Source organism: Taudactylus pleione, unplaced genomic scaffold (assembly GCF_031769625.1).
Source record: "Taudactylus pleione unplaced genomic scaffold, aTauple2 ptg000212l, whole genome shotgun sequence".
Classification (NCBI taxonomy): domain Eukaryota; kingdom Metazoa; phylum Chordata; class Amphibia; order Anura; family Myobatrachidae; genus Taudactylus; species Taudactylus pleione.
Genome location: NW_028284614.1, coordinates 5,613,799 through 5,636,175, shown reverse-complemented (window position 1 = coordinate 5,636,175; position 22,377 = coordinate 5,613,799). Strand labels below are relative to the sequence as shown.

The 22,377-nt window shown below is 45.4% G+C and overlaps 1 protein-coding gene across 6 annotated transcripts in view; it reads right to left on the bottom strand.

The window, feature by feature from the left end:
- The window catches only part of BICD1 (BICD cargo adaptor 1), a 215,580-nt gene that overhangs the window by 61,381 nt on the left and 131,822 nt on the right, over window positions 1-22,377 (bottom strand). For all 6 annotated transcript variants that reach the window (XM_088478276.1, XM_088478277.1, XM_088478279.1 and 3 more), the window contains exon 4: window positions 13,770-14,204. In XM_088478276.1, coding sequence (XP_088334402.1) covers window positions 13,770-14,204 — 435 coding nt within the window. The remainder of the gene's footprint in view (window positions 1-13,769; window positions 14,205-22,377) is intronic.

The following is a 22,377-nucleotide window of genomic DNA, read 5'->3' as shown; positions in this document are numbered from 1 at the left end:
TTAAGCTCCATCTCCCGGTGAGATCAACTGTCAATCACCGGGATGGCAAGGGAGGAGAGGGAGGATGTGCAATGCAGACCCCCACGGCCAGACAAGTAAGGAGCCGCCGCTGATGAGGACACTTATTTATGGAAGCACAAACATACAAAGACAAAGGAGATTTTGAATATGTGTCACGGTTGAAATGGAGGACTTTCACAACTGAGCTATTTATTTAATTGTGAGGTGGGGGTTATTCATTTAGTGTATTGAGCATGGGGGACTAGGCTATTACTTTAATGGTGTGGTGGAGGCTATTCATTTAATGGAACTATTGATATATTTCATATAATAGTGACATCACGGTGTGCCTACTAATATACTGTAGGGTTGGGATAGTGGAGTATAAATCTTATGCTGGGGTGATTTGGGGGCTTGTAGTTGAAAGTCGGATTGATTGCAAGGAGAAGGAGCACTACGATTGTATTAGCCCCGGGCAGCCAAAACTGTTAATCAAGCTCCGCTCATGAGCAGGGCCCTCCATCCCTTTGTTTTCCCATCTGCATTTATTTTATCTACCTTGTGTGTTCTTGTTTATGTACTGTATGTATTATTAATGTACTACATGTCCTGTTTGTGTACTGTATGTCCTGTTTATGTACTGTTTGTCCTGTTTATGTACTACATGTCCTGTTTGTGTACTGTATGTCCTGTTTATGTACTACATGTCCTGTTTATGTAATGTATGCCCTGTTTATGTACTGCATGCCCTGTTTATGTACTGTATGTCCTGTTTATGTACTACGTGTCCTGTTTATGTAATGTATGCCCTGTTTATGTACTGTATGGGCTATTCCACACACACCGGTTTTGACCGGCCAGAAAAAATCGGTTGTTTATTTTCCCTGTGGATATGTCCCTTTCACACACGACGGTTTTGTGCCATGTGTGATGGTTTTGCTGTGTGTATTTCATTTTTTCCAATCTTTAACACTGAAACCGTGGAAGGCAGCCATCCTTGTCAGTGGATATTCCCGGCTGTAATACGGTGATCGTGCTGAGGGCCTGATTCAGAGCCGCTCGTAAGCGGACGCTCGTTCGCTCCGATCGATGTTTGCACATCTGCGCATGCGTATGGGTCATAATGCGCATGTGCCAACCAGTCAGTGCGGTCGGAAAAAGTGTGTTCGCAAAACTGCGAGTGCCTGCTAATTTGAGTGACAGGATGAGGCGTTTGTGGGTGGTAACAGGGGAAGGTGCTTGAAAACGGGGAGTGGAGATCCGAACGCAGGCGTGCCAAACGGTCAAAACGGGCGTTTTAAGGGTGTGCATAATTAACAAAGCAGCGCCATCGACCACGTCACTTGGTTGTTTCTTAGCCTGAACTGTTCGCCTGATTGCGGTAGGAAAATCCAACCACAAGCACTGCGAGCAGTTCAGACGCCTTTCGATGTATTCGATTAATCAAATAAATAGCGGAGATGACGTATGATGCGAGCGGCCAGGGGGCGTCTTTACAAAATAGCGAGCGCATGTTTCGTTCGCTCGCTCAGACATAGAGGCGTCAACAGACCGCAAAGAGCGAGCGCTCAATTTAAATAGCCGGCCCCTTTTTCTGAGCGAGCGCAAATAGCGTCCGGCTCTGAATCAGACCCTGTGTCCGTGCCGTCTGAAAGGACCCATCTATTTAAATAGTTCACTAAAATTGGTACACAGCAAAAAAACGCCCGTTCTTTGCCGGTCGATCAAAACCGGTGTGTGTGAAATAGCCCTATGTGCTGTTTGTGTACTGTTTGTATTGTTTAGGTGCTTTATGTTATGTTTATAGACTGTAGGCCTGATTCAGACCCACTCGCGAGCGGTTGTCCGCTCGCAAGTGGGTCGATGTTATGCACTGAGCATGCGCACGACGGAGGGAGCTCCGTCGTGCGCATGCGCCAGACGCGACGAGCGAAGGAAAGTCCTTCGCTCGTTGTGTCCGATCAAAGGGGGCGTGCTGTCAATGTTGATTGACAGCACGCCCCCTTTGGTGGGCGTGCCGGGGGCGTGCCTCCCTGACGGGGGCGTTCCCACGGGAACGCCTCCCGTCAGAAGCCGGCCCACTGACATCACTAGTGATGTCAGTGGGAGTCATTTTGGCTCTGATAGAGCCAAAATCACTCCGGAGCTTGCGGTTGAAAACCTCAACCGCAGGCTCCGGCTCGCAATTTCGATGGTCGCGATGGTCTCGACCATCGCGGCCATCACAAAGCACGCTCGTATAGCCTGTGGGTGGTGACCCACAGCTATACGAGCGTCCAGGAGGACGCTCCATGAAAATGGAGCCCGGCCCTCATTCAGAGTGTGCGCTCTGCTCAGAGCGTACGGCTCTGAATGAGGGCCTGTATGTCCTATTTATGTACTGTATGACCTGTTTATGTACTACATGTCCAGTTTATGTATTGTATGCCCAGTTTATGTACTGTATGTCCTGTTTATGTACTACATGTCCTGTTTGTGTACTGTATGTCCTGTTTATGTACTTTATGTCCTGTATTTCCTGTTTATGTACTATGGGGGCGATTCAGACCCGGACGCTAAGCTGTGCTCTCTCGCAGCCGTCAGGGGATATGCAAATGCTGCGATCGCACAGCCAGGCTAAAGGACGCCCTGTATGTCTTAGAGAGCGACGGCAGAATGATCGCACGCCGATGTAATGGCGCCCACTTTTCTTTCTTAGCACACGTCATCTCCAGGAAGTGTATGATTAATCAGTAACATCGAGAGCTGTCCTGTTTATATATTGTATGCCCTGTTTATGTACTGTATGCCCTTTCTATGTACTGTAAGCCCTGTTTATGTACTACATGTCCTGTTAATATATTGTATGCCCTGTTTATGTACTGTATGCCCTGTTTATGTACTGTATGCCCTGTTTATATATTGTATGCCCTGTTTATGTACTGTATGCCCTGTTTATGTAATGTATGCCCTGTTTATGTACTGTATGCCCTGTTTATGTACTTTATGTCCTGTATTTCCTGTTTATGTACTATGGGGGCGATTCAGACCCGGACGCTAAGCTGCGCTATCTCGCAGTCGTCAGGGGATATGCAAATGCTGCGATCGCACAGCCAGGCTACAGGACGCCCTGTATGTCTTAGAGAGCGACAGCAGAATGATCGCACGCCGATGTAATGACGCCCACTTTTCTTTCTTAGCACACGTCATCTCCAGCAAGTGTATGATTAATCAGTAACATCGAGAGCCATCGGAGCAGCTCGCTGCCCTTAAGAAAAAAACCCTACCCCGCTGCAAGCACTGCGATCACTGCAGGCTGAAATACAACCAGGTGACATGCACAATGACGGTTCCATGTCAATTATACATGCCCAAAGAACGCCGTTTTGACGCTTATATACACGCCAGCGTTCACACAACCATTCCCCCGTTTTAAAGGACCTTCCACTGTTACTACCAACAAAAGACACTGTCACTCAAAGGAAAGGCCAGTCTGCGGGCTTCGAGCGAGCACTTTCCCATCGCACAGACTGGTTCTCGCACTGCGATGCATACGCATTTTGGCGACAATCGCCCATAGCGAGCAATCGCGGCTTAGCATCCAGGTCTGAATCGGGCCCTATGTCCTTTTTATGTACTTTACGTCCTGTTTATATACTTTATGTCCTGTTTATGTACTGTATGTCCTGTTTGTGTACTGTATGTCCTGTTTATTTACTACATGTGCTATTTATATACTGTATGTCCTGTTTGTGTACTGTATGTCCTGTTTATGTACTACATGTGCTGTTTATGTACTGTATGTCCTGTTTATGTACTAAATGTCCTGTTTATGTACTGTATGTCCTGTTTATGTACTAAGGCCCTGATTCAGAGCCGCTCGTAAGCAGCCGCTCGTTCGTTCTGACCGATGTTCGCACATCTGCGCATGCGTACGGATTTTAATACGCATGCGTGAACCAGTCAGTGCGGCCGTAAATCGTTTGTTCGCTATATAGCGAATGCCTGCTATTTTGAGTGACAGAAGGAGGCGTATGTGGGTGGTAACAGGGGAAGGTGCTTTAAAATGGGGGTGTGGAATTCGAACGCAGGCGTGCTTAAAGGTCAAAACGGGCATTTTAAGGGAGTGCATAATTAATACAGCAGCGTCACTGACCACGTCACTTGTTTTTTTTTTTACTCAGAACTGCTCGCAAAATAGCGGTTGAAAAAACCAGCCACAAGAATAGCGAGCAGTTCATACGCTGTTCGATGTACTCGATTAATCTAATAAATAGCGGACATGACGTATGGTGTGAGCGGCAAGGGGGCGTATTTTTCAAAATTACAACCGCAAGTTTTGCTCGCTTGTTCAGACTTAGAGGCGTGAACAGACCGCAATTAGCGAACGGTTCATTTGAATAGCCACCCCTTGTTTTAGAACGAACGACCGCAAATAGCGAGCGGCTCTGAATGAGGGCCTAAATGTTCTGTTTATGTACTGTATGTCATGTTTGTGTACTGTATGTTCTGTTTATGTACTAAATGTTCTGCTTATGTACTGTATGTCCTGTTTATGTACTAAATGTTCTGTTTATACTGTATGTCCTGTTCATGTACTACATGTGCTGTTTATGTACTGTATGTCCTGTTTATGTACTACAAGTGCTGTTTATGTACTGTATGTCCTTTTTATGTACTGTATGTCCTGTTTATGTACTAAATGTTCTGTTTATGTACTGTAAGTCCTGTTTATGTACTACATGTGCTGTTTATGTACTGTATGTCCTGTTTATGTACTACAAGTGCTGTTTATGTACTGTATGACCTGTTCATGTACTGTATGTCCTGTTTGTGTACTGTATGTCCTGTTTATGTACTAAATGTTCTGTTTATGTACTGTATGTCCTGTGTATGCACTGTATTTCCCACCGCGTTACAAATCAATGATGATGATGATTATAATAATAATAATAATCTGCAGCTGTCCACCCAGTATATGGGGAAAGGACAAGTGCATGAAGATAAGACACTGACAATTAAATCCAGTATACAATGAGGAAAATGTCATGACGTCTCTCTCATAGTGCCCACTGTGGGAGCCAGAAGCCGGAGCTCAGGACTGTACCCTAGCCTCTGGCTGCCGCTGTAGGGAAGGAGCCGGGCGCCTGCTGGTATCAAAACCTCAGCGGGTGCCCGGCAACTCCCTGACTGGCCGGGTAAGGTGGGCTGGAAGAGGTGGAACTGGTTCCGACTCAAAATAGAACTGATGGAACGCAGTTCCGCCTGTTCCGGCCCACTTTAACTCCTGGGTAAATGTTTTTAGCCAATACTCGTACGTTTTGTACTAGTTTAGCCAAAAGTAGTTTTGGTGCGGTATTGTTAGCAGAAATGTATAAAAGTGCCTATAAATTAATGATTATTGTCGAATGCATTCAACCCTGAGTGTGCTACGTCCGCTCAGTTAAGGGCTGATCTTCATTATCTTTAAAATAAATAATCAATAATTTATTCAACTTAAATTTACTTATTTTGCATATGAACAAGAAGCAAACTTTTACAGTATGGAGCCAGGAACATTGCCTGTACCCGCCAACTGCCCAGAGCCAGAGATTAACAACGTACCTGTAATTATAACATCCTGGAACAAGAAGTGAGCACAGTACATAAACATTTATCCACACCAGCAGCTACTATCGTAATTCCACATCTACGTAATTCCACATTCACATGTAGCACACACCTCTTAGAGTGTAAGCTCAATTGGACAGTGCCAACTCTACCTCCTGTTTCGTGTCATTTAATTTTCTTGAAACACAAACCCCTCCATATATATCACTGCATAACATGTTGGTGCTCTGTAAATGAAATACAATAATATAGCTGTTATCAGCATAATACCCTGAGTCTCCTAATATGATTTATGACTCAATAACAAAACAGCAGCCTTTATGTATGAAGCAGTGACATGTAAGCAGTACAGTGACATACGATAGCACTCAGCCTGGAGGATGGGTATTTTTAATACCGATCTCAGGTTTTGCAGCCACTGTAGTATATTGTAGAACGGCGATGGGAAATCTGCTGAGTGGTAGTGTTTTATATTACATGTAGTAATGGATAATGGATGCTAAAGTTTCACTTAAAGCTAATTCATGCATATACAAAGGGTCTGTCATATATATATACATATACACACATTAATAGATCATGTAGGAGAGTGAAGAGGAGGGGTCCCATGAGGGAGGAGAGTGGAGAAGGTGGCAGTGTAGAGAGAAGGGAACATGGAGAGGGCACAAGGTGGCAAGACAGAGAGGAGGGGTCCCAGGAGAGAGGAGAAAGGAGAAGGTGGCAGGGCAGACAGGAGGGGTCCAGTGAGAGAGAGAAGAGATGGTGGCAGGGCAGAATGGAAGGGACCATGGAGAGTGGTTAAGGTGGCAGGGCAGAGAGGAGGGGTCCCATGGGAGAGGAGAATGGAGAATGTGACAGTGCAGACAGTTGGGGTCCATGGAGAGGGGTGAAGGTGGCAGGGCAGAGAGGAGGGGTCCCATGAGAGAGGAGAAGGTGGCAGGGCAGACAGGAGGGGTCCAGTGAGAGAGAGAAGAGATGGTGGCAGGGCAGAATGGAAGGGACCATGGAGAGTGGTTAAGGTGGCAGGGCAGAGAGGAGGGGTCCCATGAGAGAGGAGAAGGTGGCAGGGCAGACAGGAGGGGTCCCAGGAGAGAGAAGAGGAGAGAAGGTGTCAGGGCAGAGAGGAGGGGGTCCCATGAGAGAGGTGAGTAGAGAAGGTGGCAGGATAGACAGTTGGGGTCCATGTAGAGGGGAGAAGATGACAATTCAGAGAGGAGTGGTCCCAGGAGAGAGAAGAGGGGTGAAGGTGGCAGGGCAGTGGAGGGGTCCCATGAGAGAGGAGAGTGGAGAAGGTGGCAGTGTAGAGAGAAGGGAACATGGAGAGAGCACAAGGTGGCAAGACAGAGAGGAGGGGTCCCAAGAGAGAGGAGAAGGTGGCAGGGCAGACAGGAAGGGTCCAATGAGAGAGAGAAGAGATGGTGGCAGGGCAGAATGGAAGAGACCATGGAGAGTGGTTAAGGTGGCAGGGCAGAGAGGAGGGGTCCATGGGAGAGGAGAAAGTGACAGTGCAGACAGTTGGGGTCCATGGAGAGGGGTGAAGGTGGCAGGGCAGAGAGGAGGGGTCCCATGAGAGAGAAGGTGGCAGGGCAGACAGGAGGGGTCCCAGGAGAGAGAAGAGGGGAGATGGTGGCAGGGCAGAGGAGGGGTCCCATGAGAGAGGTGAGTAGAGAAGGTGGCAGGGTAGACAGTTGGGGTCCATGTAGAGGGGAGAAGGTGACAGGGCAGAGAGGAGTTGTCCCAGGAGAGAGAAGAGGGGTGAAGGTGGCAGGGCAGTGGAGGGGTCCCATGAGAGAGGAGAGTGGAGAATGTGGCAGGGCAGACAGTTGGGTTCATGGAGAGGGGAGAAGGTGGCAGGGAAGCGAGGAGGGATTACATGAGAGAGGAGAGTGGAGAAGGCTGGCAGGGCAGACAGTTGGGGTCCATGTAAAGTGGAGAAGATGGCATGGCAGAGAGGAGGGGTCCTATGACAGATGAAGACAGGAGAAGGTGGCAAAGAGAATGAGAGTAGAGGAAACAAGATAGCAGAGCACAGATGAGGGTCTCAGGATAGAGGAGATGGGACAAAGTGGTAGGGTAGAGAGCAAGGGTTCCACGAGAGAGGAGAGTGCGGAAGGTGGCAGGGCAGGCAGATGGGGTCCATGAGAGGGGAGAAGGTGGCAGGGCAGAGAGGAGGGGTCTCAGGAGAGAAGGTGGCAGGGCAGAAAGGGGGGGTCCCATAAGAGAGGAGAGTGGAAAAGGTGTCAGGGCTGAGAGGAGGGGTCCATGGAGAGGACAGAAGATGGCAAGACATCCCTGTAGAAAGGAGAAGGTTGCAGGGCAGAGGGGGGGGCTCCCAGGAGAGAGAGAGTGTAGAGGAAATAAGGTAGCAGAGCACAGATGATGGTCTCAGGATAGAAGAGATGGGACAAGGTGGCAGTGTAGAGAGGAATGGTCCATTGAGAGGAACATATGAGTGACAGGTAGTCAGCGATTAGGGGAGGTAACGGGGGGTGGTTAGAAAAACACAGGCATGTCGGACCATTTAAACACTGTTTTCTGGACGTCCATAAATTAACCGATGCGTCCTTGCTTGCAGCAGGAGAGCCCCCTGCCTGTCTGGGGACCCGCTATGTCTGTAACAGCTTAGACTTACACATAAGAATGATGGGTGTGTGATCTGCGTACGATGTTCCTGGTTTTGTGCGTGAGGGGCGATGTGAGATGCTTTCAGTGGGCGACTCTAAGCTCTGGACGGCAAGTGAGCCATTAGCACATTTTCACAAATGCGACCCACGAGAGATTGTAGCTGCGATAACATTTGCATCCACATCTGAATCAGGCTCAATTAACACAGGTGAGTGCAGTCTGAAGTGCACTGTGTAGAATGAATGCAGATGAACGCAGACTGAAGTGCACTAAGCTGATTGAACGCTGGTGTTTGCAGACTGGAGCCACCACTCACAAGTTCTGCCACTGCCCCAAGGCCAGGCAGTGGCAGTACAGCGTGAGGTAATGGGGCTTGGAAGCCCAATGTGTGACAGGAGTGAGCTGTGTGGGATAGGGCAAGTGGCCAAAGTTGAAAAAGTACGTTTTGAGGGACATCTTAAAAGATTGTCGGTTGGGGGAAGTCTGGTCCATATCGCCAGCAAAGCCCTGGAGGAGGAGAGGACTAGAAGTCAAGATTATTGCCAGAATGTAGATGGCGAGTAGAGGGGATTATGTCTTGACAAAGTTTGAGAAGCAAGGAAGGCATTACAGAGGACCATAGATGTTGAGGGTGAATAGCTAGAATTGTATTCTGGTGGGAATGGACTTTACAGGGAGCCATAGCAGGAGAGGAACAGAGGGAGAGGAAGAAACATTGCACCTTTGCATTCATGGCAGATTGCAGGCAGGACAGTCATGTGACAGGCAGGCCAGAGAGGAGATGATTGCAAACATCAATGCGGGAGATGACAAGAGCGTGGACTATCCATGTACATCTATGCTCTCCGCATTTTGAAACTCATGTGCCCTAAAGTCTTCCCATGCTATGGAGTTCACTCCATACTATCACAGAATAAAATAAGGGTTTCCTAGAAAAGGAGGGCAAGCCCCAACCCACTGACAAAACAAGTCCAGTCACTGCTGGTCGTAGATTTCCTTTAAATTTTAAAAAATGAATAGTGTCACCACTTATTATGGAGGATAATTTAGAAATTACCAAAATAAATACTCATTCCAAGGTTAAATGAGGCCAGAATCCTTCTTAGAACTGTGAAAGCGTGGAGTCTATATTTATAGTACCCTCAGTCCATTATCTACATGCTAGAATCAATAACGTCAGGAGTGAAGCATTGATCGCACAATACAAGCGTAAACCTCTTTGTGCATTCTTCAGCAAAAAAGGGGACAGGACCTAAATTGTGTCATGATTCAGTTGAAGACATTCTGGGCTGATTCTGGGAGCAAAGCAAAAAAAAATCAGGTAACTTTGCACTTGGGTAAAACCATGTAAAATGTGTGGAGAGATTACGAATTGGGTCCAAACTCTAGCCAGCGGGCTCACCGTATTATTTTGCGAAAAATAGTCTGCGATTAGGATTCACTGGGACATAGCTTTATCGCAAGCTGCGTCCTGGCGTGTGGATGTTGATACATCCGTATGATTATTTTGATTATCACAATGCGATAATAATCGTTATCATCACTGGATAACTGCAATAAATTGCGGATTTTGATAAATAGGGTCCTTGATCTTGATCCACTTCAAGTTACATAAGCTCATGAATATTGATTATTAAGCATAGCACGTCACCCTAAATTCTAAGAAATTGGCAGATATAGGGCTGTATTTAATTAGTTTCGCATCTGCGAAAAAGTTCTGCCTGCCTGACTTTTCGCCTACATTGCGTGTTTTGGACGTAAAAACTTATCGTGCGCTTTCCGCCGTATTCGATTCCAAAACAGTCGAAAACGGCAAGCGGCGAATGTAGAACAGGCGGAAAGTACTGTCAGACTTGAGGAAATCAGCCTTACCTTACAAAAATATTGGGGATCAATATAGAAGTGTTCCAATAGCCTCTAATAAAACTAATTGGGGTACTGAATTTGTTTAAAATCCTTGGTATTAGCGTCCTTGCAAAAGTGGTGGAGAATATCAGTATTTATTGGTGAAAATAAGTAGTCCCATCATAATTTGGGGTGCTTGAAAATGGGTACTAGCATATTTTAATGTCTATAAAGTGAAGTTTTTGAAAAGTGAAATTCCTCCATCATACAAGCACCTGCACTCCCAAAAAAAACTTGGCCCTTTCTTAAAGCACCCCCAGAAGCTTATTTTGCTAGTTTTGTCCCTCCACTTTTGTCATTTTCACCCCAAATTTCAAAGGTGTTTTTTGGCGTGGTCCTGGAATTTTTATAATTCTTTTTTTTCGGTGAATTGGCCATTGGGGGGGGGTATACCAAGGGTTTTGAGTGGCTTCCCAACTTCTGCACCCCAAAGTATAGACTTTACACTTTTTTTCACCTGCTGTTCTGTGGAGAAAAAATATCGTCTATTTCAGTGCCTTGACTTTCTGCAAAGGCGAAAATGGAATGGAATTGTAAAGAGTAAAAAAAAAAGCTAAATTATCGCAAAAAAACACGCGAAAACGGCTTTTCGCTCCCAATCTAAATTGTGATTGTTTACAAAAGTTAATTATGTGAAACAGTTCAATTATGACTGATATGTCCTATTCGGAAACAGGCCGACGTCACCATATTAAATGAGCAATGCTTGGTTTATGTAGATAGAAGAAAAGATCCAAGCCAAATGAAAAAGTTCACCAAAGGTTAGGAGTGTGCAGCTCTGAACTGAGGAACTGTAACTAATAAAGTTCCATAATGTGAACATAGGTAGAGAGATTGGTGGTTCCAGTACTTCTCAAACCACCTGTTGGATGATTGGATAATTATTTCACTTATATGACACAGTGGCCCTGATTTAGAGCCGCTCGCAAAAAGCGAGCGCTCGCTCTGAATCAGGGTGGCCGCTTTTTTTAAAAAAAACGTCCTTCTGGCCACTCTCTAAACTGTGGGTGACCACCCACAGCTTTTGCGAGCGTCCAGGTGATGGTTGCGACCATCGGGCTTGCGACGAGACCCTTGTGGTAAGGTCTCGTCTGCTGCAAGCCCCAGTGGGCTTCCGGCTCTAATAGAGCCGTAAGCTCACTACTGACATTACTCGTGATGTCAGTAGGGCTGCCCTCAAACGGTAGGTGTTCCTTCAGGAATGCCTCCGTTTGACCAGCCACCCCCCCCCTCCCCACCTACAAAACGGGGTGAGCTGTCGATCAACATCGACAGCCGCCCCGTTTGTAGTGAGCCCCGGAGCGAGTAAAATTCTCACGCCGTGTGCGCACTGCCCGGCCATCGACCCGCTAGCAAGCGCATAGCGCTTGCGAGCGGGTCTGAATCAGTCCCACTGTACACTGTATACATTTATTTTGTTTCTTGATACTAGCAAAACATTTTATGAATTAATGGATGGTGAAGCGCTGGAACTACCAATCACTCTACAGTCCTTTGTTTATGTAAACGTTGCCTTTAGGCGTTGTTATATTTCGGTCGACCACAATAACTTGTCATTAGATGTTGTTATGCTGTGAACTCAAGATGACACCCACTGTCACTAGTGGTTTTCCATTTTACCATGTTAAATGATTGTTCTTCTTTTATTTGATTTAAAGTAAAACCTTATCATCTCTATAGATCACCTGAAGAGCAATTGTAACTTCACACCTGTCTTCATTCAACCCTTCTCTACATCCTGTCTTAAAACAACATCTTAAAGGGCCCCCATACATCAGCGACGGATTGCCGCAATCCTGTGATGCTGCAACCCGGTATCGCAGGATCGCAGATATCCAACATGTTGGATTTTCCCGATTTGACGATCGCGATCAATAAATGATCATGATTGTCTAATCGGGGACATGTAACATTTAAAATTTCAGCGATCCTGCGACGGATCGCTGAACATCGATGGTGGGTGGTCGCCGTTTCCACCCAGAAGATCAGCATTTCCCTTTGCATTGCTACATCGGGACAATCCGTCGCAGATGTATGGGCACCTTAATTTGAAAGTCAAAACACACGTCACACACACACGATTTTAAAATCGTATCTTATTATGTATTGATGCTTATCTTATCTTATGCTAATTATGTATTGGTTCTTAAAGCATTACTAAATAATGACAGCTATACAAATGCCTTCATATTGTAATCTTATCCTCTTGCATCTGCAATGCATAATGTTCCATATACTGTAGCTGTAATCCGCATTCTAGCACTAGCAATTTCTCAGATACCTTTATTTAATTACTAGGGGGAAATGCAATCAATGTGGGACGGCTAAAACCATCCTCAAAGCACTCAGCATGCCCAGGACACATTTGCCAGACTGTGGAGCTCAGTCCACCTGAAGAACGCTTAGATAGAGAAGCAACAAAGGTGATTAGGAGGGGCTACCATTTTGCTTGATATCTGGAATCCATTTTGTATAATATATACCTCATGCAGAGCTAAGCCTTATGCACCACTTTTAATAAGCTATAAATTATTTTTTGGGATCTGTTAAAGGGAGGGGTGCAGCCCCACCTCGAGAGCCGCCACTGGTCCTCATAGATCTAGCCTCAAGACGCCATACAGCGCGACTTGCCTGGCGTGAGTGCTACTATGCGAACGCCTTCTTTGCCTGAAAATGCACCAGCAGACTGCACTGATTCATTTCATATGTGACACAACTATCTGTGGGCGACTGAATCTGTATACAAAGCACAACGGAACTTGGCATGGAAAAAAGCTGCGTCCGCTGCATTGTAGCACTTCGTATACAGATTCAGACTCAGTCGCACACTTATATACAAGTGTTGCACATTAAATTAATCAGTGCTCTCTCGTAGTGGATTTTAGTCGCACTGCGTCGACGCATTTTCAGGCGTGAAAGGAGCAAAAAAGCTGCTCAGCACAAGCAGAAATGCAGGGCACCTGGTGCACCAAGAGGGGTTGTTTGGTGCAACTTGTAGTTGTACACTTGTTGCAGTGTAGTCCCTCCACTCTACAACGCGTTTCACACATAATAGGTGCTTTCTCAAGTGTACAGCTACAAGTGGTTATATCCAGGTCCGCCCGCCAGGTCCGAGCGGGGTCTGACGTCATCATCAGCCGCTGCCACTGCCACATGCGCTAGAACTCAACCGGAAAGTTACTAGGAAACAGACGCCCAGCGCTGCCTAGGAGAGGGCGGAGCAATCACATCAACAGCACCAAGTTAGGGTCAGATAGGGCTAGTGGCTCTCATTCTATTTGTAACATAGTGCGACTCCATACTGGACTATTTACTAACCCCGCTTCCACCACATTTACCAAAAAAGTATAAACATTGGTTTTATATATCTTATTTTATTATTTATTATCTTTCATATTGATGATAGAATTGCTATGCTAGCGTTTGTTATTTGACCGGTGATTTTAATTACACAACATAATTTCTGAGTAATCCTACAATTTAAATAAATGGCAGCTTACGCTAAGCATATCAGATTCTTACACACAGTGGATGTCGTCACTTTTGGGATGGACCAATAAATATGACACTGCCACTTATCAATTCACTACGAACCAATGTCAAAATGGCCGCCTCCACTATGCAGACATCTTAAAGTCATAAAAACCTACCTGAATAAGCTGCTGTTTGAGTTTTTGCATCTCCGAAATGTTCAGCTCGCTGAAAAGGTCGGAGACGGGATTGAGCGACTCCCCCTTTCTCACTGCCGGAGTCCGATAGTCACCGTTTAGTTTCACAAGAGGAGGATGGATGTGACCATTCATCTTGTCCTCATTGTTGGAATCGCCATCCTCGGTAAACTTCAGCCCATCCACAGCGATATTAATGTGGTTGTTATACATGCTATCGTTGATGTTGATATACTGAGCTAACTCTTTTCTCAGGTTATTCTTCTGTTCCCTTTCATTCTTCAAGGTATCCAGGGCCTCTTCCAGCTGGTGTTCTGAGATCTCCTTTAATCGGATGGCGTCTTCCAGCTGACTGTTCAGCAGCACCGTCTCCTCCTCAAATCGTTTGATTTCGTGCTTCAGACCTTCATATTCAACCTACGGCAAAAAAAAAAACACCAAACAAGAGTCATGTAACAGAAATTAGCATCACTGCATTTTTTATGATGGTTATAGATTTTTTTTTAGGATTAGAATATTAAGAGAAGCACAGAGTATTTAATCTCAGCCATCTCCTGTGTGTCTATATGTAGAAGTTTGAAGTGGGAGGGGCTTGGATATCTTTTAACCAATCCAAGTGCCCTAATGTTAAAAACGGGACAAAGTAGGGATTTGAGGCTCCTTGTCAAAATGAAGCGGTAAGTCCTTAAATACACACAGCTCATGAACAAGAATGGCTTAGTATCAAAAAATTATGTGTACATGGATAAGGGTTCATTTCTAACAACTAACTCTTCGTTAGACATTCCCCTTTACTTTTTTTCCCACTTATACTTCCATCATACAACTAACTCGATATCGACCAGTAGGCTTAACATTCTGTCATGCTATATCCTATTGATTTTATTGAGTTAATCGCAAACATATACATTCAAACATTAGTCGTTAGTCTCCCCCCCCCCCCCTGGGGTTACATATTAGTCATGATTATTCATAGTATCTGTATGTTTATACAGCATGTTTATATATCTACATATTAATTATTAAAGGGTCTGTCCTGTCTCCACAATGCGAGTGCAGTGGAAGCCTGGGGGCACCCCAATGGCTTCCACTGCTAGGGAGAAAGGACAGAACTGGAAGATGAGGACCGGCTGCCAGGAACAAGGTAAAAATGGAAGCCGGGGGTGGCGAAACGGAACTACGGATTGGGGGTGGTGGACTTTGGTATGCAACGATGGTGGAGGGGCTTGGGAGTTTGTCAGGATGGAGCGGCGAGGATCAAACCAGTAGAGAGGGGGAAAAATCTGACAGAGTGGAGGGTGGGACAGGGCAGAGCTTTATCATTGGAAACTTGAAGCTATTTGTCCTGGTTACGAGATATTGTAATTATGAAAACTTTATGTGTAATAACTGTATGACCTACCGTGACCTATATCAGGTGGCATAAGAGGCCAGTATTCTTATCTGCCAATGAAAGCCGGACAGCCAGGCTCCAGCCCTTTTGGCTATTTGTAAAAGACGTGACATAAGTCACACGTAAAGGTCCAGGATGTACTTCTAAAGGGTTTTCAGATCCCCCAAATGTACGTGGTTTTACCCTACACTTCAATAATTCTGTTTGAAGATCAAATATGTCCCATATATTGATCTAGAGACCAAACTTCCTGTCCTAAAGGTTATGTGAAAAATGTCTGACAAACTACATGAAGTGTGAGGTGACCTTCCCCCCTTGCCTGGGAAATCTAACCTTCTGATTAGAGAATTGGGGCCAAATGGAATAGGGTGAGAGTTTAGACCAGGGGTCTTCAAACTTGGTCCTCCAGCTGCTGTGGAACCACACATCCCAGCATGCACTGCCACCTTTTTGATATAACAGCATGCTAAAACTATGTGCAGTGCATGCTGGGATGTGTAGTTCCACAGCATCTAGAGGGCCAAGTTTGAAGACCCCTGGTTTAGACAATGTGAGAGTTTAGCAGTAAAACTCTCTCACACAAATACATTGATCGAGTTGTATTTTCAAAACAGGAAACACCTGGATGAGAGTTTAAGGGGCATACTGCATACTTGCCTACCCTCCCGATTTGGTCGGGAGCCTCCCGAAAATCGGGTGCCTCTCCCAACCACCCGGAAGGCAAGGCAAGTCTCCCGCAACCAGCCGCAGCCATCCCGCACCCCCCGTTGCCGGCCACTTAGTATGTAGCCCTGGGATCAGATGACGCGATTCGCGTTAAATCGCGTCATCGAAGCCCCGCCCCCCGCAGTACAGTGCCTGTATTACGGGCTCTGAACAGCGGGGGGCGTGGCCACAATTACGTATTGAGCCGCCACGCCCCCTGCTCCGCCCACCTGCTGTGAAAAGAGTGTCGTCCAGGCTGTCCCCTCCCGGAAGGGACAGCCTAAAGTTAGGCAAGTCTGGCATACTGTATGTATCAAAGCTTGAAGTGAGATAAAACTGTGAAATATATATCACCAACCAATCAGCTCCAAACTATCATTTCTTAAACACAGCCTGCAAAATGTATGTTAGAAGCTGATTGGTTGGTGATATATATCTCACAATTTTATCTCACATCGAGCTTTGATACATATGCCCCAAAATCTTGAGAGTCTTTTGAGTCTGGAAAACGTGGGAGTTTTCATGTTCTGTGACTTTGTTATATTGGCTGAGCTTTTATATTGAGACAGTTTTCTCACACATTTTCTAAACTCTCACCCTATTACGTTTGGCTCCTGGTGTGAGACCAAAGGAAACTCATTTCCTCACAGAAAGTAGCCAGACAGGTGGGTGCTAGGAGCAAGTTTGCAGAGCAAAAGACTCAACTTCTCCCCTCACCTATGGTCCATTACCTAAGGGTGATAGGATGCAAAAAAATGATTTCCCATGTGAATTCCTTTCACTGCAGGGTCCAGTAGCGTATCTATAATGGGTGCAGTGTGTGCGGGGCACACGGGCCCCCGGGTCCAGAGGGGCCCCGCACCGCACCCATATTTTTTTTAAACTTACCTGTCCGAGGTCCCGCGTCGGGTGTCACTGCTGCTCAGAACGCCGGAAAATGGCCGCCGCAGCCATTTTTCCGGCGTTCTACGCATGCGCAGTAGACTCCGGGCACACTCTAGTGCCCGGAGTCTACTAATGCTCCAGTGGCTGGCCAGCCGCGTCAGTCGGCTGGCAGCCACCAGGGAGAGAGGAGGGATCCCCGCACGAGGAGTGCACTCGGGCCCCCTCCTCTCTTGAAACGCCCCTGGCAGGGTTCTAACCCAACCTTTGTAAGTTAGAGATTCTGGGAGTGATGTACTGTACTAAGCCTTGGAGAAAGCTAAAGTGGAGATATAGGGGTCTATTTACTAATTATTGGATGGAGATAAAATGGAAGGAGATAAAGTACCAACCAACCAACTCCTAACTGTAATTTTTCAAAAACAGCCTGTGACATGGCAGTTAGGAGCTGATTGGCTGGTACTTTATCTCCATCCTACTTTATCTCCATCCAAGGCTTAGTAAATAGACCCCAAAGTACCAACAAATGAGCTCCTGTTATTTTTCAAACAGCCTGTAAAGTGACAGGAGCTGATTGGTTGGTACTTTACCTCTTTCCACTTCTCCCCCTCTGTTATTCCTTTTTATTTCTTGAATCTATTTGTGCATATTAATCTGGGTGGCATTTATTAAATTTTTTTTGTATTTGTTACTCATTGGAGTAATTTTGTACTCAGATTAAAATCCTTAATCTTAGCGTGTTTTCTGAAGTTCTTTCCATGAACTTATACGCCTGTAGGATTGCTAAGGTCTATGCTATATATATATATATGTGTGACATTATTGTATGCGTAATAATAATTGTGGTACTGTAATCGACAGGAGAATGTAAGGGTTCCAAATATAACCCTTCGTGATGGCAGCTTGAATTGTGTTATTAACTGTGAGTGCTGACGTGACCAAAAACAACACCCAATGGTTTCTGATTGAGGTGTCTGGGGACCGGCTGATCCTGACACTATTGTGTCTGTAATCAAGAAAGACCAGCATCAGATGCTAATTTTGTTACTTTTGCCTATTGTGGAATAGAAGTACATGCACGTAATAGGACAGTGATCACGTAGCAAGAGAGTACTCCAACAAAAGAACTTTGTTTTCACTTTAAAGTAAATGACTGATCAGTCTGGGTTTTTGCTAGTCTGCCCAGTAATAATCTATTTTGCTATTTTTTCATATATGTGGTATTGAGAAGGTTATTGCGTGTTTAGAGTCTCTTGAAATAATTAAGAAACTGAATTTCCCATAGTTATAGCCAAAGAGGTGCTGCAGCAGTTAGGATAACTGAGCCTATTTAACCATTAGAGAGAATTATTGCCTATTGACTAGCATTTTGCTAACTACTGTCATATATTTGTCATATTTCATTTGTGCTACATTGACTGTCATTTATATGGTGATTGTTTTCTCCATATTGATCTCCCTGGATCTACGTCCTCTTACTTCCCCCTTTAATAAATCTACTAGATTATACTATTTCTCAAGGCATTGTCATTGTACTGTGGCCCTGATTCAGAGCTGGACGCTCTGACAGAGCGCTCGCTCTGAATCAGGGCCGGGCTATTTTTTTTTTTGAACGGCCTCCTGGCCGCTCGTATAGCTGTGGGTGACCACCCACGTCGCTATCCGGGTCTCGCGCATGCGCACTGGGCCACCATCGGCGAGCGGGTCTGAATCAGGCCCTGTGTGTATGGGACTAGCCTCTCTGCTACAGCCTGAGAAGGATAAGCTTGTGGAGTCATTGTTTCAACTAAACCTAACTTATTTGTATCCATACCCACACCTGGGAAACCACATGACAACCTAAGGAGCCCACAAACTAGGCGTTCAGGTCACGATCCGATATCGTGTCCGATTTCTCCCCCTGCAGTCGTGGGCACGATTTACAGGGGTATTCAATATGGGAGCGATAAGTCCGTTTTTGCGTTAATATCGGAGGTATCACGTCATTATCGCAGGTTTTACTTTTACACCATATTCAATTTCAGAGACATCGCAGTTTTGAAAAGTCTGTGATAAAAAACGGGGATAACTTTTCACCATTGAATAGGTGTCGAAAAAAAGTGCAGAATTGGGGTTTAGGGATGCAGGCTTACAAAAAAATACCCTGCACCCCTGGGAATGACATTTAAAAAAGAACTGTGTCAAAAAAAGTAATAAAAAAAATAGGGACACCCCAAAAAATTGATTAAAAAATTGGGGTGGAAAAAAAAAATGGGAAAAAATTGTTTAACAATAGGGAAATAGGTTCAGGGCTATTCTGCAAGTATGCGGCAGGTGTTTTGAAGAATAGAATTATAGCGGCAGGTGCACAAATGCAGAATTTTTAAAAACTTACTTTAGGGACATAAAAATATGCTAGTACCCATTTTCATGTACCCCAAAATTGATGGGACCACTTAAAAAAACGAAAAAAATAACCTAAGTGCTCTTCTGCAACACTTCTTCAATGTCGGGAAAAAAACACCTGCTGCGGCTATTTAAATCCCCGACTTTCATTTAAAGGCTAAAACGGGGGTACCCATAGGGATCCCCCATGTTTTTACAACTTTAGGGGGGTCTTACAATTTTTTTTAAGGAAAAATTTGTAACTTTACGCAAATCCAACTTCGGAGCTTCCCGTTTTTCGTTAATTTTATATTGAATACGGGGATAAGCGGGAGCACGCCCGATACTTTAACGCAGGTAAAAACTCAGATATGAAACGTTAACTTCGGCAGTGAAGTTAACGTTTCATATTGAATACCCCTCTTAGTGTTAAAAACAATCCAAATTGACCCACGATCTATCGTGCATCCTATACTATTCCAGTGCATTGTGATAAGATTTTCAGATCTTGCCTGCAGCAGGCAAGATCTGAAGATGCGATGTACGACCAGCGGGTACGCGCATCGGCATCGTAATCGAAAGTAGATACTCACGATTAGGACATATTTTACTCTGTCGTCCCGATGCGTCGGAATCGGGCTGATCGTGTAAAATATTGAGCCGCCATTTTGGCGTCACCCCCTTGGAGGGTGACACCCGCTGCCACTGTGCAGAGTGCCCCATAGTTTTCCTTTGGCTTCATAATATTGGAAAACAAGATTCCATATTGCAGCCATAAACATGTACAGATACTCGTTCTCCCATGATCTATAAATAGAGTTGGCCGTGGTATTGAATATCATTGACACAAACCAAATCACTGGTGTAATTTGCTAAGTGAGACCCTTGGTGTTTGTAAAGAAACATCTACAAGGTCAAAGGCCCAAGCCATTACCCGATAATTATCCATTTATCATGGTTATTCTCATGACGAAAAAACCAAGGTAATAATTACTAACAGCTTACCAAGAAACCGGTGCTAAAGGCCTAAACATTCTTTACTATTATTGTCCTTTACATTTGTAATCAGATTATAAATGTAATATTATTATTATTACTGCCATAAAAACTGCTGACCATAAAACAAATATAAAAATTGTGCACTACAAAAGAAAAGCTGAGAACTTGTACTAGAACTACTGTATTAGACACGGGAAATAATTGGATAGTTGTTTAATCCTCTGGAGAGATGAGGACTCCCACTAGAAATAAATACTCATTTTTGAGCGAAATTTGATATATCTCCTAATTAAACTCCTGTGTGCAGCTGCCAAGATGTGCGCACATGTGCCACGCCGCCAACGTCTCTGCAGAATGCTGACATTGATAACGCGCTGGTTCTCATGAACACGAATGAACTTTTATTATAAACTGCGAGAAAGAAACAAAACATTCTTAGAGTAGAATATTAATGATTGGACTTTTCTGTACATGATAAAAAGCAATGTGCTGTCTTATGATACGGGGGTGCGGTGTGGGACTGGTGCATGGGAAAAAATTAAGCCTGGGGTGGAAATCCAGTAGGGGTCTATGGGGGCAACTTTATTAAAGTCTGTGATGTGCTGTGCACATGTATAGAACGGGCTGGGTATGAAATCCCGCCGGGATGAAATGTCGACGCCGGAAGCCCGACAGAGGAGAATCCCAACAGAGCATGTAAGTATCCTAAACCTACCCTTCCCCCCCCCCTCCCTAACCCTTCCTTAGGGGTGCCTAACCCTTAAACTCCCGAGGTGGTGCCTAACCCTAAGTCCCCCTCGGGGGTGCCTAAACCTAATCCTCCCCCTCCGCACCCTAAACCGACCCCTCCAGGGGGTGCCTAACCCTAACCTCCCCCCAGTGGTGCCTAACCCTAACCCCCCCTTCCCCTAGCCTAATCCTAACAATTCCCAGGGCTTGCCTAACCCTAAATCCCCCCCGGGGGTGCCTAAACCTAACCCTCCCCCCTGTACCCTAAATCTAACCGGGAAGGGGGGGGTGCCTAACCCTGACCTCCCACCAGTGGCGCCTAACCTTAACCCCACCTTCCCCTAGCCTAACCCTTCCCGGGAAGTGCCTAACCCTAAGTCCCCCCGGGGATGCCTAACCCTAACCCCCCTCCCCCGTGGCTAAGTGCTAAGGATGACCGGACTTACCTCGATTGGTCATGCATCCTTCGGCATTTCGGCGTCGAGATTAAGATAGGCGTCGGTATTTCGACGCCTATCTTAAGTCCATTGTCGGGCTTCTGCTGTCGGGATATAGACCGGCGGCATTTAGTCCGCCGGTCTATAAACTACATCCCGTATAGAACATATACTCTGTCCTGGATCGTTACAATTTTGGTGATACGTTTGTGAGTTTTTAAAGGTCTGTAGGGACCAAAACATTGACATTGACTTTATTGGCTGATTGGTAAGTATACAATAAATGTATAATACTCCTGAATGCCCGGTGAGTGCCCTTCAGTGTCCTACATGGATGTTCTATACGCTGTGGACTAGATGGGCTGATCGGTTGGCCCGGTCAGAAGTCAGGCGTTGAACCACTCAGAAGCCTATTTGAACAGCTGTATCTACGGGCGCTCTGTTGAGTTGGATGGATGTAAAGCGCGACGTGACGTTACGATGTCACATCATGCATACTGATGGAGGGCCAGGAGAATGTCGGGATGCTCGAGATGAAATAAGAGGAAGCTACAAGCAAGAATGATAATAAACAGAAATTTGACAGGCCCAAACAGCGCCCCCTGCCCTGCGGTGCCCTGTGCGACGGCACCGGCCGCACTACCCTAGCTACAGCCCTGGGTAGCACCAGAAACACCTCTGGGTGTCCCTGGACACTTGAAATGCCCATATGTGAAGTAGACATGCCTCTTATTGAGAACAGGACACGCCCCTTTCAGTGGAGCTCCACAATCTCCCTGAAATTAATTTTCAGACGTATACAAGAACGGTATAAACAGTAAGTTAAGTAGTTGATGATTTGTGATGTCATCACTATAAGGAATAACGCACTCACGTAAGGAATAACGTAGATTGTTACTGATTAGGGAAATCACATCCCATTTCTACAATCAGTATATAATACATTTCTAATTTGCAGTAGGGCATATATCATCTTTCTTGCCCCAGTATTACAGCTCTGAGTCACTCTAGAGCAGTGTTTCCCAATCTCATTCCTCAGGGAGCACTTACAGTGCATGGTTTCCATTTTTCCTAGTGGGTG